At 39.6% G+C, this 14136-nt stretch overlaps 1 protein-coding gene across 8 annotated transcripts in view; it reads left to right on the top strand.

Annotated features, from left to right (window-relative positions):
• KMT2A (lysine methyltransferase 2A) overlaps window positions 1-14136 on the top strand; it is a 75062-nt gene that overhangs the window by 25033 nt on the left and 35893 nt on the right. For 6 of the 8 annotated variants that reach the window (XM_049856432.1, XM_049856433.1, XM_049856435.1 and 3 more), the window contains 9 exons: window positions 338-407; window positions 3068-5721; window positions 7200-7377; window positions 8209-8443; window positions 10140-10204; window positions 10632-11000; window positions 11339-11412; window positions 11949-12080; window positions 13155-13268. In XM_049856432.1, the coding sequence (XP_049712389.1) occupies window positions 338-407; window positions 3068-5721; window positions 7200-7377; window positions 8209-8443; window positions 10140-10204; window positions 10632-11000; window positions 11339-11412; window positions 11949-12080; window positions 13155-13268 (3891 nt within the window). The remainder of the gene's footprint in view (window positions 1-337; window positions 408-3067; window positions 5722-7199; window positions 7378-8208; window positions 8444-10139; window positions 10205-10631; window positions 11001-11338; window positions 11413-11948; window positions 12081-13154; window positions 13269-14136) is intronic. The other 2 variants (XM_049856438.1, XM_049856439.1) reach the window with 1 other exon arrangement.

Genomic DNA, 14136 nt, shown 5'->3' on the forward strand with positions numbered 1-14136 from the left:
TGTAATTCTGCCACTGTACTGATTTGCTTACCTAAATTTAAGTCATTGTTTAATTGTTTTGGGCTGTACCTACTTTGAAATTTAGGACTACACCCTGTGTACGATGCACCAAAGATGACATTCCAATGCATTGTTCAGTTATTCACAGCTCCTGTTTGTCCATAATGAAGCTGTATGGCTGGGTCAATTTATTTTATAGCATCCATTTGAATGATGATGATTAATATATAGAGGCCAGTTTTCCAGATTCACTTGTGTCCCCTCTGGGCATTTCTTTGGGGTATGTTCAGATTAGTATTTTTGCTTCTGATTTTAAAATAATTTTCCTTTGTTGTAGGATGAGCAGTTCTTAGGTTTTGGCTCAGATGAAGAAGTCAGAGTGCGAAGTCCCACAAGGTCTCCTTCAGGTATGGCCAGTTACGCTCGTGATGCCTTCACGTTTTATTTGTGAGGTGATTTGTGACTTCCCCTTGCCTTCTTTGCATGCAAAGGATGATCTAAGATACTGGGGGTTTTTGTACATGATTCTCTTTCCCTCACACTAAATAGGAAATGACTTATGAATTGGACTTCTCTGTGGGACTCTTTGTCAGGCCACATTTGGTTTATTCTTTGGTGTATTTCTCTGGCAACCACTTGTATCATGGGAGGTAGGTTTCCACTGAATGATTGGGAAACTTGGTGGGCAAGCTGAAGATAACTTATTAAAACTATCCCCGGAGTTACATATTTTACATTATAAGGTGGCATATGTGCCTTTGGGAATAATTCAGCCATTATTTTTTACAGAGGAAATTTGGTCTACTATTTTCAAAGAACTAAGAACAAAACGTTGGCATTATATGAAACTGTTTACCTGATCTTTTGAAAGGCTGTTTTAAATAAAGAAAATAAAAATGATAATGGGATTGTTGCCATTTGTTAGCAGTATTTGTCATTGTTCTCATCAACAAAATAACAAGAATGTCTTGAAATTCTGGACTTACAAGCAGTTTCCTAAGAGAAGATTCTCAGTGGAAATAACATTTAATGGTTTGCAGAATTTGGTTCTGTGTAGGAAAGGACTAGAGCCCTTTTGGTGGAAAATATCCTCCCCATCTGTGCTGCCGTTTGGACTTCTTTAACTTTACAGGGAGAAATAATCGTGTTGGACATTGTTAGCTGTGCTTTTGCTCTTTGACATTGACTTAGTTTCTGATGTTTGCTAGCATTTGGATTTCATTCGAAAAGTATCGTTATATGTATATATATATATATTTTTATAGTAATCTGATTCGAACATGTAAGTTGACAATTTTTCTTTTCCCAAATTGTGGTGGTATTGCCACTCTAGTTGGGCGGCATTAGCCAATAAACAGTATTTGTGCTGTTTAGACAGTAGCAATGTTCTCTTTAAGATGTGATGAAATTTTAAAACTTCATGTCAGAAAGTGGCTTTAGGGATCATCTGGTCTAACCCTTCATTTATAGATGACAGAAAATATATGATGAGCACTTACTTATAGCTGATTTGTGAGTTCTTTGAATGTAGTGGATTATGAAAGTTAGTAGCAGAACTGGAACTCTGTTCTGCTTTTTCTAATTATCCACCAAATGCTTCTTTTAAAGGTTGGATAAGAGAGGTTTTCAGAATTGATAAAGCCCTCTGAGTGGCCAGGTTCAGGTCTACTACAATGACAAGGAACCTTGTGATGCGCTTCTGACTAGGAGATTCATTTTGTTAATTGACAAGTTTTTCATGATGGTTTTTTCTTAAGTTTTTTTCTTGGTTGTCGGTCTACCTTGAATGTTGTCTCATTTTTATAAAATTGAAACCATCTGAATATGCTTTATTATTTAAGAAATAAACCATAGTTTCTGTGCTGTCTCCTAGCCCATTACTTTTGTTGTAATTAGAATGGATTTGTGAATCCTTAATCTATTTGGGAAATCTCATAATTGATGAGGAAAGCCTTTATATTTAGAAAGCTCAGCGATAAGACCTGGGTTGATTTCTGTTTTGTTAGGAGGTTGGTTCTTTAGTCTAAATAGCCATCATAAAGGCATAAATCTCTTTTGGTGTCTGTTAGGGGAGATGTTCATTTCAGAACAACAGTGAATCATGAAACATTGAAAAGTAAAGAGGGAAGAGAAGATATGATAGAACGGGCACGCGTAATACTTAAAAAAAAATTATACAAAACGTTTTATGGAAAGTCTTGTTTTAAATCTCTTGTTAAACAGCTGATTTATAAATTGGAAAATTCCTTTTATTTGGAGTAGAAGAGATCTGATTTAGTAAATTGTCAATTCACTCTTGACGTCAAGTAAGTTGAAATCGCTTCTGTAATTTGGGCTAGAAATCAATTCTGTAATTTGGGCTAACTACTTCAAGGACCTGTAGGTAGGAGTGGAGACTAATGAGCACATCATGTCACTTCCCTGATGAGTTCACATGCTGTAGAGCCCAATGAACTTATTCTGATCTCTCATGAACTTTTCTATTCAGTAAAACTTTCTTTGCACTTTGGTAAAACAGATTGGAAATACAAGAGGCCGAGCTGCCCCAGATCCTTTTCCTATGGGAGTTGATATATTATTGATTGAAGCTACATAGCTCCTTGTTCAAATTTATTCAAAGCCAAAATTCTGAATTCAAGTGGTACGATGACTTACTATAAATATGTTCTCATGTTCTTAAATGTTAATCTTGGTGGCTAGATATGGAAAGGTAGCACAGATTTTTTTTCTAAATATGTATTATTTTCAATTCAGAAAAAACTTCTTGCTCAGCTAAAGTTGCAGAATCAGTTTTGTAGATTAATTACTCAATTAAAAATCTTTATTATTGCATTGATTTGCATATCAAAAAAGTAAATAAACATTCTTTTAAGTAGAGTGTTATTTACTTGATTTCTTTGAGATAAGTTTTTGGTGAAAAGAATCCAAACATAAGATGTTTTATTGCCTCATTAGACCCAAGTAGAGTTCAGTACAAAATGGCTTGTGCTAAATTATATTCAGCTTAGTTAAGACCTGAACCATACAGCTAAATATATGCTCTTCATTGTTTAATTTCTATACACAGTTAAAACTAGTCCTCGAAAACCTCGTGGGAGACCTAGAAGTGGCTCTGACCGAAATTCAGCTATCCTCTCAGATCCAGCTGTATTTTCCCCTCTAAATAAATCAGAGACCAAATCTGGAGATAAAATCAAGAAGAAAGATTCTAAAAGTATAGAAAAGAAGAGAGGAAGACCTCCCACCTTCCCTGGAGTAAAAATCAAAATAACACACGGAAAGGACATTTCAGAGTTACCAAAGGGAAATAAAGAAGATAGCCTGAAAAAAATTAAACGGACACCTTCTGCTACATTTCAGCAAGCCACAAAGATTAAAAAATTAAGAGCAGGTAAACTCTCTCCTCTCAAGTCTAAATTTAAGACAGGGAAGCTTCAAATAGGAAGGAAGGGGGTACAGATTGTACGCCGGCGAGGAAGGCCTCCATCAACAGAGAGGGTAAAGACCCCTTCAGGTCTCCTCATTAACTCTGAACTGGAGAAGCCTCAGAAGGTCCGGAAAGACAAGGAAGGTACACCTCCGCTTACAAAAGAAGATAAGACAGTTGTCAGACAAAGCCCTCGAAGGATTAAGCCAGTTAGGATTATTCCTTCTTCAAAAAGGACAGATGCAACAATTGCTAAGCAACTCTTGCAAAGGGCAAAAAAGGGGGCTCAAAAGAAAATTGAAAAAGAAGCAGCTCAGCTGCAAGGAAGAAAAGTGAAAACACAGGTCAAAAATATTCGACAGTTCATCATGCCTGTTGTCAGTGCTATCTCCTCACGGATCATTAAAACCCCTCGTCGATTTATAGAGGATGAGGACTATGACCCACCGATTAAAATCGCCCGACTCGAGTCTACCCCGAACAGTAGATTCAGTGCCGCATCCTGTGGATCTTCTGAAAAGTCAAGCGCAGCTTCTCAGCACTCCTCTCAGCTGTCCTCAGATTCCTCCCGATCTAGTAGCCCCAGTGTCGATACCTCCACAGACTCTCAGGCCTCTGAGGAGATTCAGGTACTTCCTGAAGAGCGGAGCAACACCCCTGAAGTTCATACTCCACTGCCTATTTCCCAGTCCCCAGAAAATGATAGTAATGATAGGAGAAGCAGAAGGTATTCAGTGTCAGAAAGAAGTTTTGGATCTAGAACAACTAAAAAATTATCGACTCTACAAAGCGCCCCCCAGCAGCAGACCTCCTCCTCTCCACCTCCACCTCTGCTCACTCCACCCCCACCACTGCAGCCAGCCTCCAGTATCTCTGACCACACACCTTGGCTTATGCCTCCAACAATCCCCTTAGCATCACCATTTTTGCCTGCTTCTGCTGCTCCCATGCAAGAGAAGCGAAAATCTATTTTGCGAGAACCAACATTTAGGTGGACTTCTTTGAAGCATTCTAGGTCAGAGCCACAATACTTTTCCTCAGCAAAGTATGCCAAAGAAGGTCTCATTCGCAAACCCATATTTGATAATTTCCGACCCCCTCCGCTGACTCCTGAGGATGTTGGCTTCGCATCTGGTTTTTCTACATCTGGTACTGCTGCTTCAGCCCGATTGTTTTCACCACTCCATTCTGGAACTAGGTTTGATATGCACAAAAGGAGCCCTCTTCTGAGAGCTCCAAGATTTACTCCAAGTGAGGCTCACTCTAGAATATTTGAGTCTGTAACCTTGCCTGGTAATCGAAATTCTGCTGGAACATCTTCAGGAGTATCTAATAGAAAAAGGAAAAGAAAAGTGTTTAGCCCTATTCGATCTGAACCAAGATCTCCTTCTCACTCCATGAGGACAAGAAGTGGAAGGCTTAGTACTTCTGAGCTATCACCTCTCACCCCACCGTCTTCTGTCTCTTCCTCATTAAGCATTTCTGTTAGTCCTCTTGCCACTAGTGCCTTAAACCCAACTTTTACTTTCCCTTCTCATTCCCTGACTCAGTCTGGGGAATCTGCAGAGAAAAATCAGAGACCAAGGAAGCAGACTAGTGCTCCAGCAGAGCCATTTTCATCAAGCAGTCCTACTCCTCTCTTCCCTTGGTTTACCCCAGGCTCTCAGACGGAAAGAGGGAGAAATAAAGACAAGGCCCCTGAGGAACTGTCCAAAGATCGAGATGCTGATAAGAGCGTGGAGAAGGACAAGAGTAGAGAGAGAGACCGGGAGAGAGAAAAAGAAAATAAGCGGGAGTCAAGGAAAGAGAAAAGAAAAAAGGGATCAGAAATTCAGAGTAGTCCTGCTTTGTATCCTGTGGGTAGGGTTTCCAAAGAGAAGGTTCTTGTTGGTGAAGATGTTGCCACTTCATCTTCTGCCAAAAAAACAACAGGGCGGAAGAAGTCTTCATCACTTGATTCTGGGACTGATATTGCTTCTGTGACTCTTGGGGATACAACAGCTGTCAAAACCAAAATACTTATAAAGAAAGGGAGAGGAAATCTGGAAAAAACCAACTTGGACCTCGGCCCAACTGCCCCATCCCTGGAGAAGGAGAAAACCCTCTGCCTTTCCACTCCTTCATCTAGCACTGTTAAACATTCCACTTCCTCCATAGGCTCCATGTTGGCTCAGGCAGACAAGCTTCCAATGACTGACAAGAGGGTTGCCAGCCTCCTAAAAAAGGCCAAAGCCCAGCTCTGCAAGATTGAGAAGAGTAAGAGTCTTAAGCAAACTGACCAACCCAAAGCACAGGTAATATTTTCTACCTTGCGTATTAAAGTCAAGTTTACTGAGTTTCTTTTATGGGCAAGTCCTAGGCTAAGTGTTTCAGTTACATCCAGTTATGGGGATTAGGAAAAGTACGATGGAGATAATGGCATTTGCAGTGGTCCTTTAGGGACCAGTAGGGTTTTGATAGGTAGAAAATGCCAGGGGAGAACATTGTAAGTAGAGGGAACAGTGTGGGTAGAGGTGGAAAAGTAAAACATGCTTGAGGAACAGGGAGTAGCTGGATTGGTACACACAGGAAAGCGGTGACTGAAGACTGAAGGTAGGTCGGGGTCATATTATAGAGGATGCTGAGCTGTTTGTACTTAATGGGCTTGGTGTAATGAAATCTATGATTTAATTTAGAAGGTGTTTTGTTGTGCAGTGGTTAAAAGCACTCTGCTGCTAACCAAAAAGTCGGCAGTTCCAACCCACCAGCCACTCATCGGGAGAAAGACGTGGCAGTCTGCTTCCATAAAGATTTACAGCCTGGAAACCCTATGGGGCAGTTCTCCTCTGTCCGGTTGAGTTGGTATGAGTAGGAACCAACTCGATGGTATTGGGTTTTAGGTTTTGGTTATTGTTATGGTCAGATTGTTTTATTATCCCTGATAAAATAGAAAACTGGAGGGAAACATTCTCTTCCTCTGATTAGGGAGTGATGAGAGCACTAGGTAATAGGTATTTGCAGAATACCAAAATGCAAGCCCTTAGAAGCTGGGAGACAGGAAAGCTGTAGAAGTTAGTTAGTTAAGTTGATAGTTATCAGAAGTCAGTAAGTTAAGACAGATTTTTTTCAAAGAACAATGTGGCCTTAGCAGAGCTAGGCATTAGAGTTTTCTGGGAAAATGCACCGATTTTTAGGTACTTTTAAAAAATGCTCATGTAATAAATGTGTATTTATACCAACATATCATGTGGCCACAAACTTAGGTTTTTAATGTCATTTGGCCTAGGCTATGTTTGCATGTAGTAGATCCACCAGTTGAGAGATGTTTTTCTTTGGGTGTGTTTTGGTTAGCCTCATAGTAATAGGAGCAGCAGCTCTTTAAAATATGGGGCATGACCTTTTATACTCCCATTGATAGGTCCTTTCCCCTTCTCTGTTGTTGAGGAAAATGTAAGACATAGCCTGTGGTTAGATAAGCCCTGTTTATACCAGACTGAACTTTTTGATGATGTAGATTGGCAGCTTGAATTTTGAGGGGAATTGTAAGAAGTATGTAATTGGAAGTAAAAGCATAGTTGTTTTCTTTTAATTAGAAGCCTTATTTGCTGCCAATTTTAGGATACAGAAATAATTGCTTTTGCTGTATTGATATGGCCGATCAGCTGGTATGTACTAGTGTAGTGTGGTTTTGATTCTAGATCATGATAAGTTAACCAGCTATGCCTTGGCTTCATTTAATTATATTGCAACATGTATGGTTTTATTGTTTGTTATTTGCTTACCTTGTATTCAGGGTCAAGAAAGCGATTCATCAGAGACTTCTGTGCGAGGACCCCGGATTAAACATGTCTGCAGAAGAGCTGCTGTTGCCCTTGGCCGAAAACGAGCTGTATTTCCTGATGACATGCCCACCCTGAGTGCCTTACCATGGGAAGAACGGGAAAAGATTCTGTCTTCCATGGGGAATGACGGTAGGTTAGAGATGGCGGCCTTGGAGTCTGAGCAGACATTTGATTTGTTTGCCGATCATTCAGGGATGCCCAGTAGGTTCTTCATAACAATATATATTAGTCTGGGTCCTCCGAAAAGCAGATGGCGAGATAAGATTAAATGTGCAAGGATTTTATTAGAGAAAATACCTGTGAGAGCCGATGAGGGGTGGGGACCTTTCAGACTGTGTTACAAGTCTGCCCTGAGGGAAGGAAGATTGGGTGGAAGCATTCCAGATTGTCATGCAGTGGAAAGAAGGTTTAGCAAGGCCACTGGGGAGCCCTTAAGCCAAAACTGGTTGTCAGAGGAGCCTTGTGTCAGGAATAGGCCTATCTTAGTTTCCCTGTTGTGCAGCAGCTGGGGCCCTTGGTTAGTTATGCGTCCTGTAGTTGGAGGGCTGTGAGGTACGTTCTCATGGCCACCATATAGTTCTGAAATGCTGGGTAGCTGCTCATATAGAATTTAGAGGTCTAGAGAACTTTTAGAGGCATTCAGTTCATATTCTTGATTTTAGGTTAGACTGTGCTTTGTTTTCTGTGTTCAGATTTTTGCTTTCATCAAACTGCAAGTAATATGCATTCTAAAACATTTAAATAATTAAAACACACATCTGAGTTTTCAGGTGAACACTCAGGCTTCTGAGTGTTGCTGCATATGAATATTTTATTACAATGTATTTCATTTTGGAGTCCCAATTAAAACAAGGTTTGAACGTATAGAATAATACAAACAGGTCTTGAGGTTCTCCCTCTCTGCTCTCAAGGAGGGATTAGAGATACTCCCTCGGAACTAATGGCACATTCTTTTGACAGACAAGTCATCAGTTGCTGGCTCAGAAGATGCTGAACCTCTTGCTCCACCCATCAAACCAATTAAACCTGTCACCAGAAACAAGGCGCCTCAGGAACCTCCAGTAAAGAAAGGACGGCGATCAAGGCGGTGTGGGCAGTGTTCTGGCTGCCAGGTGCCTGAGGACTGTGGTGTTTGTACTAATTGCTTAGACAAGCCCAAGTTTGGTGGCCGCAATATAAAGAAGCAGTGCTGCAAGTGAGTGGGTGTCTTACTCTGAGGTGTTGCCCTCTCCGCCATGAAGGTTATTTATCCCTGGTTCGTTGCAGAGATGCATCAGAAAACTGAATATGGTGTATTGAATTTCCTGAAATTGCTAGTTGCAGGGCTGGATGTTTTGATGTGGCTAGGTTTGGGCTATGCTTAAATAAGAAATATTCTGGAACAGTGCTGTTCAATAGAACTTTCTGCATTGATGGAAATGTAGCCAGATGTGGCTGTTGAGAGCTTGGAATGTGGTTAGTGTGACTGAGAGACTAAATTTTAAATTTGGTTTAATTTTAGTTTTATTATATTGGACAGTGTGGCTCTGGAGGGCTTCTACTTAAAAACTGACAAATTTAGACATATTTTTTGGGTCGACTAATAAGTCCTTTTTATCTGTGTGGCTTCCAGAATATATTAAAAATATCTTACATAAGCTGCTCTGCCCTCTCAGTATTCTTCCAAAATATTTTCGTGCATATTGTCACTTGACATGGAATTTTTTATTGTTTTACCTTTCCTCCCCCATGTTATAGTCAGTTTGTGGGTGTTCTTTCTGCCACCTGGGGTGATTTGTTTAAAAATGGATCAAGAGAGCTGCATACGCAGAAGTTTTGGTGATGCGGCATCTCACATAGTGCCTGGCACAGGAGTAGATGTTATCAATCAGTAGATACCCGCTGAACGAATGGACATGAAAGGGATTTAGAAAGCATAGTTGGGAGAAATACTGTTATTTACTTCAGGGGAAACAGCTTCTAGGAAACAATAAGTAGTTCTGTGCTTTGGGGTTTTTTTTAATTATTCAATTTTTTGTCTTTGTTGAAAATATACACAGCAAAACATATAGCAGTTCAATTTTTACGTGTGCGATTCAGTGACGTTGATTACATTCTTCAAGTTGTGCAATCATTCTCACCTTCGTTTTCTTAATTTTCCTCCCCATTAACATAAACCCACCATCCCTTAAGCTTCCTCTCTGATGTTTTAAGTTTGCTGTTGTCAGCGTGATCCCGTATACCGCTAGATAGTTCTTTAAAAGAGCACAGTGCTCAAGGCAGACATTTACTAATTATGTGTTTTGGCTTTATGTGGCCTTAAGCGAGAATCTTGTCTCAGTCCCTTCAGTGGGAAGAAGTAAGGCAATTCACAGATCAGCAAAAAGGTACATGTGAGCAAGATAAAAGTGTGCTAAATTTAGAGTTGAAGTGGATTCAGTGCATTTTTTTTTTTTTTTCAGTTCAATTTTTAGGCTTTAAATTGAGTCTCACTAAATATAAAGTGAGGGGTGAAATACACATGAAATCTATGAGGTAGGACTGTAGTCCAGTAGTGGCAAACAAAGGACTCGTTGGGCAATTTGAGTCCATTCTGCATTCAGGTTCTTATGTGAATATTCATCATAAGGGAACAAGTGCTGACTGGACCACAGAAAATCCTGACGGCCATTGTGTGGTACTAGACTTTCGTGGTCAGGACTGGTTACAGGAAATATGACTCCTATTTGAAAAACAGTTTGATGTTTGCTCCTTTTAGACTAAAGGTAGGCAAAAGAGCTGATCCAAGGATCAAAGTCTCAGATTTAATCTGAATAATGAGCTGTCTCCTTTTTCAACTGTTAAATTCACACTTGTTTCAGACTCTTCCTTCTAAATGTAATTTATTTTATGGCTTATCCTTGTTATCCTAGGATGAGAAAATGCCAGAATCTACAGTGGATGCCTTCGAAAGCCTACCTTCAGAAACAAGCTAAAGGTAGTGTGGTAAAAATGCTTTTTGCTTTAATGCCGTAGAGTTGTGGACATCCAGTGTAAAGAGAACACTCGTTTTTTAAAACATACTGCTCTTTCCCCGGAAGTCGATGGTTTCTGAAGCTAGGTGATAGGTGCATGGCAGTTCATTTTACTACTCCCTTTATTTTGGAGTATGTTTGAAAATTTCCATAATAAAGAGTTTTTTTAATTCATGTAAAATTTAGAGTGTTCCGTTTCCGTGACCAGTGGACGTATACCTATTTCACCAGATCGATTTGGCATTAACTTTCTTGAGCCTCTCAGCACCAACTTTAGCCTCAGGAAACTGGAAATAACATTATATTACATTCCTGTGCTTCTATTTTAAATGAAATTTTTCTGTTACTTATGGGGTAGATGATCTTTTCTTGTTTGTTTGTTCTTCCTAGCTGTGAAAAAGAAAGAGAAAAAGTCTAAGACCAGTGAAAAGAAAGAGAGCAATGTTGTGAAGAACGTAGTGGACTCCAGTCAGAAACCTACCCCATCAACAAGAGAGGATCCTGCCCCAAAGAAGAGCGGCAGTGAGCCTCCCCCACGAAAGCCCACTGAGGAGAAGAGTGAAGATGGAAGTATGTCTGTCCCAGGGCCCGAATCCAAACAAGTCACCACCCCAGCTTCCAGGAAGTCCAGCAAACAGGTCTCTCAGCCAGCACCAGTTACCCCCCCACAGCCGCCAAGCACAGGACCACTGAAAAAAGAAGTTCCCAGGTCCACTCCTAGTGAGCCCAAGAAAAAGCAGCCTCCACCTCCGGAATCAGGTGAGTGAGGAAGGCCAGAAGGACGTCCCAGCGGAAAAGCGCTGATGTCTGAAACAAACAGGCTTTGGAAACCTGAAATGTATAATGTTAAGCCTTGGGCTCAAGAAAATTAGCTCTCTTTTTAACTATGAAGTAATAATAAATAAATAGAAGTAAAACACCTGTCAAATTGGAGCTATTGTCTTAATTTCCTATTCAGACCCTTGAGTTTAAATAGTTTTTTTTTCCCCCTAAAGCACCTTTCTTCACAGGTCGATCATTGCTAAAGCAGCCATTGTTATTTAGCATCGACTGGAAGTTCCGTAGCATCTGACTTAAATTTGTTTTCAATTTTTTAGGTCCAGAGCAAAGCAAGCAGAAGAAAGTGGCTCCCCGCCCAAGTATCCCTGTAAAACAAAAACCAAAAGAAAAGGTGAGGAGACCTTTGTTTCTCTGCCCTTTCCTAAGGATGTTATTCTATTCTGTAGAAAAATAGCCTTTTCCTTGATGTTTACGTGATTGAGTGAATGAAACCGCAATCCTGCTTTCATGTAGATAGCAGTGGAATTTCTTCAAATTAATCAACAAAATTCAGGTTTCAGCTTTAGCCAGACATTTGTTTTTTTGTCTCTTTCCCCTCATTGCTTTGCCTTTAAGACTCTATATGTTCTAGCTCAAGAATGTGCTTATACTGCAGGCCGCTTGGCATAGTTGTATTTTTACCCATAATATCCTTTGGTAATACTGTCTCTAACAATCCCGCTTCCTTGTGTCTATTTTTTTTATTATGGGTAGAGAGAGAAAAGTCCTTAAGAATTTTCTGAAGATCCCTTCTCTGTTGCTATAGGATACTTAAGTTGGAAACCTTTTCAGATGTATTAATAAGATACTATTTGCTTTATTGTCTGTTGCAAATATGAAGGCTAGTGGGATGGGCTTTTGTTCTTTAGCCATCTTGTGTCTCCTTAGGAAAAACCACCTCCAGTCAATAAGCAGGAGAATGCAGGCACTTTGAATATCCTCAGCACTCTCTCCAATGGCACTAGTTCTAAGCAAAAAATCCCAGCAGATGGAGTCCACAGGATCAGAGTGGACTTTAAGGTAAAGGTGTTAAGTGACCATATAGTATATTGAATGTCATGGACTTTAAATAAGGAAAATGATGTCACTGAAGTTATTGAAAAAAAGGGAAGTCAGCACTAAGCAAGGAGGGAGAAATGAATAAGAACTGCTGTTAGTACGTGCCTTCAGGCACGTTAGAGCTTTGGTCAGTGTTGGGAAGGCATGGTTTCTGAACTGCCTGGAGAATATAAGCTCTGAAACGTGGCTACCCGTCCTGGGCAATAGTTGTATTTAGGTGAGAACAGTATTGAGGAAATAATTCATTCACATAGAAATCAGCAAACCATAATGATTGCTTGAATCAGCAAAACTCTTAAGAGAAATGCAATCCCACTACATTTTTGCAGTAAATTTAAAAAGAATTAAACGAGCAGGCAAGCCTTTTAATAGTTTGTGTGGGAGATTAAATTTTTTTAAGATAGCAGTTATTTTTGAACTCACCAAAAATGAAATACTCTTGACATTTTTGGTGTCACTATTAATTTTATGCTTTTGGGGGGGGCTTTGTTGTAATTTGTTTAATACATCTGAAAAGAATGCATACACAAAGAATTATGACACGAAAAAGCATTGGTTCAACACTAATGAATCTACAAGAATTAGGATTTTGGGAAGGTGGAAAAGATTGCCTGAACATTTTTTAAAAATTGGAAACTGCAACTAGAATAAGCTGATAAAATCCCCATTAACGCTTATAAAGAGTCTTCATAAGACTCTTCCCATGATTTTTATTAAACTAGAGAGCCTCAGCTGGCTGCTCTAGGGTTCCTCATGTAAAACAGAAATAATGGGATTCCCCTGACTGGTCCCCAAGTTGTTAAATGTTCTCCCCAACCCCACTGCCACCCCCAGCTTCTTCATGAACCAGGCCTCCATCCTAGTCACTTGAAAGAGGATGTGAATCATTACATAGACATCTGAATTTTATACTTTTTGTATAGGGTCACCGTGAGTCAGAATTGACTCACGGCAATGGGTTTCGGTCCTTACTTTCTATCCAAAGTTATATCATTGTAAAGCTTTCATAGATGATCTTTCTCCCTCTCTCCACAGGAGGACTGTGAAGCAGAGAATGTGTGGGAGATGGGAGGCTTGGGTATCTTGACCTCCATTCCTATAACACCCAGGGTGGTTTGCTTTCTCTGTGCCAGCAGTGGGCATGTCGAGGTAAGGTATCCTGCTTCTTTGTACCCCAGAAAACGTAATAGTAGATTATTTTGCTATGAATGAAAGAAATTCTTACATTCTGTTTTATTTAAGGATAGCAGGTAGTAACCCCAGTTTAAACCAGCTAATACAATGATTTTGAAGTTTTTCAGAGATTTCAGCAAAGAGTCTGCTTCTTATTAGAGTAGCAAAGACATTGAGTGTGAAAAGTTTAATAGTCTCATCGCTTAAATTCACTCTTTATGAGTTTTGATTTTCCTGCTAGATGTCTAAACATAGAATAAAGTGATAGTTTTCTTCTAGAAAAAGGACTGCTGTTGATGACTGTCTTATATATTGTATCCCAAAACCCCCTTGTCTAAAGAGCTCTTAGCAATTAATAAAAAAAAAAAGGAATGACAGTAAAAAATAGGCAAAGGATAGGAATAGATAATTCACAAAGTGAGAAATAAAAAATTAAGCCTTCTGATGGCCAAAAACTAAAAATTAAAGCATGATGATAAGGATAGTGTGGAAACGGGGACTTGCTGTTAGTGGAAATGTAGATTAATTACAATCTTTCTGGGATGGGTATTTGAAAATACATTATTGTCTTTAAAATGAGTATACCCTCTAACCCAGCAATTCGACTCCAGGTATTTATCTTAAGGATGTAGATAGGCTGGCAAATCTGTATACATAAAGAAGGGTTTATTTCAGCATTGGTCATGATAATAAAAAATTGGAAACACCCGAAAGTCTGTCAGTAGGGGCCTTGGTTAAAATTATTATAGGATATGCATATAATGGCAAATACGAAGTCCTAAAGGTATAGCCATGTAGATACATATCAGTGTGGAAAGAGGTCTGTGCTATATCACTAAGTGAA

The sequence above is a fragment of the Elephas maximus genome, chromosome 17 (genome assembly GCF_024166365.1).
Source record: "Elephas maximus indicus isolate mEleMax1 chromosome 17, mEleMax1 primary haplotype, whole genome shotgun sequence".
NCBI lineage: Eukaryota > Metazoa > Chordata > Mammalia > Proboscidea > Elephantidae > Elephas > Elephas maximus.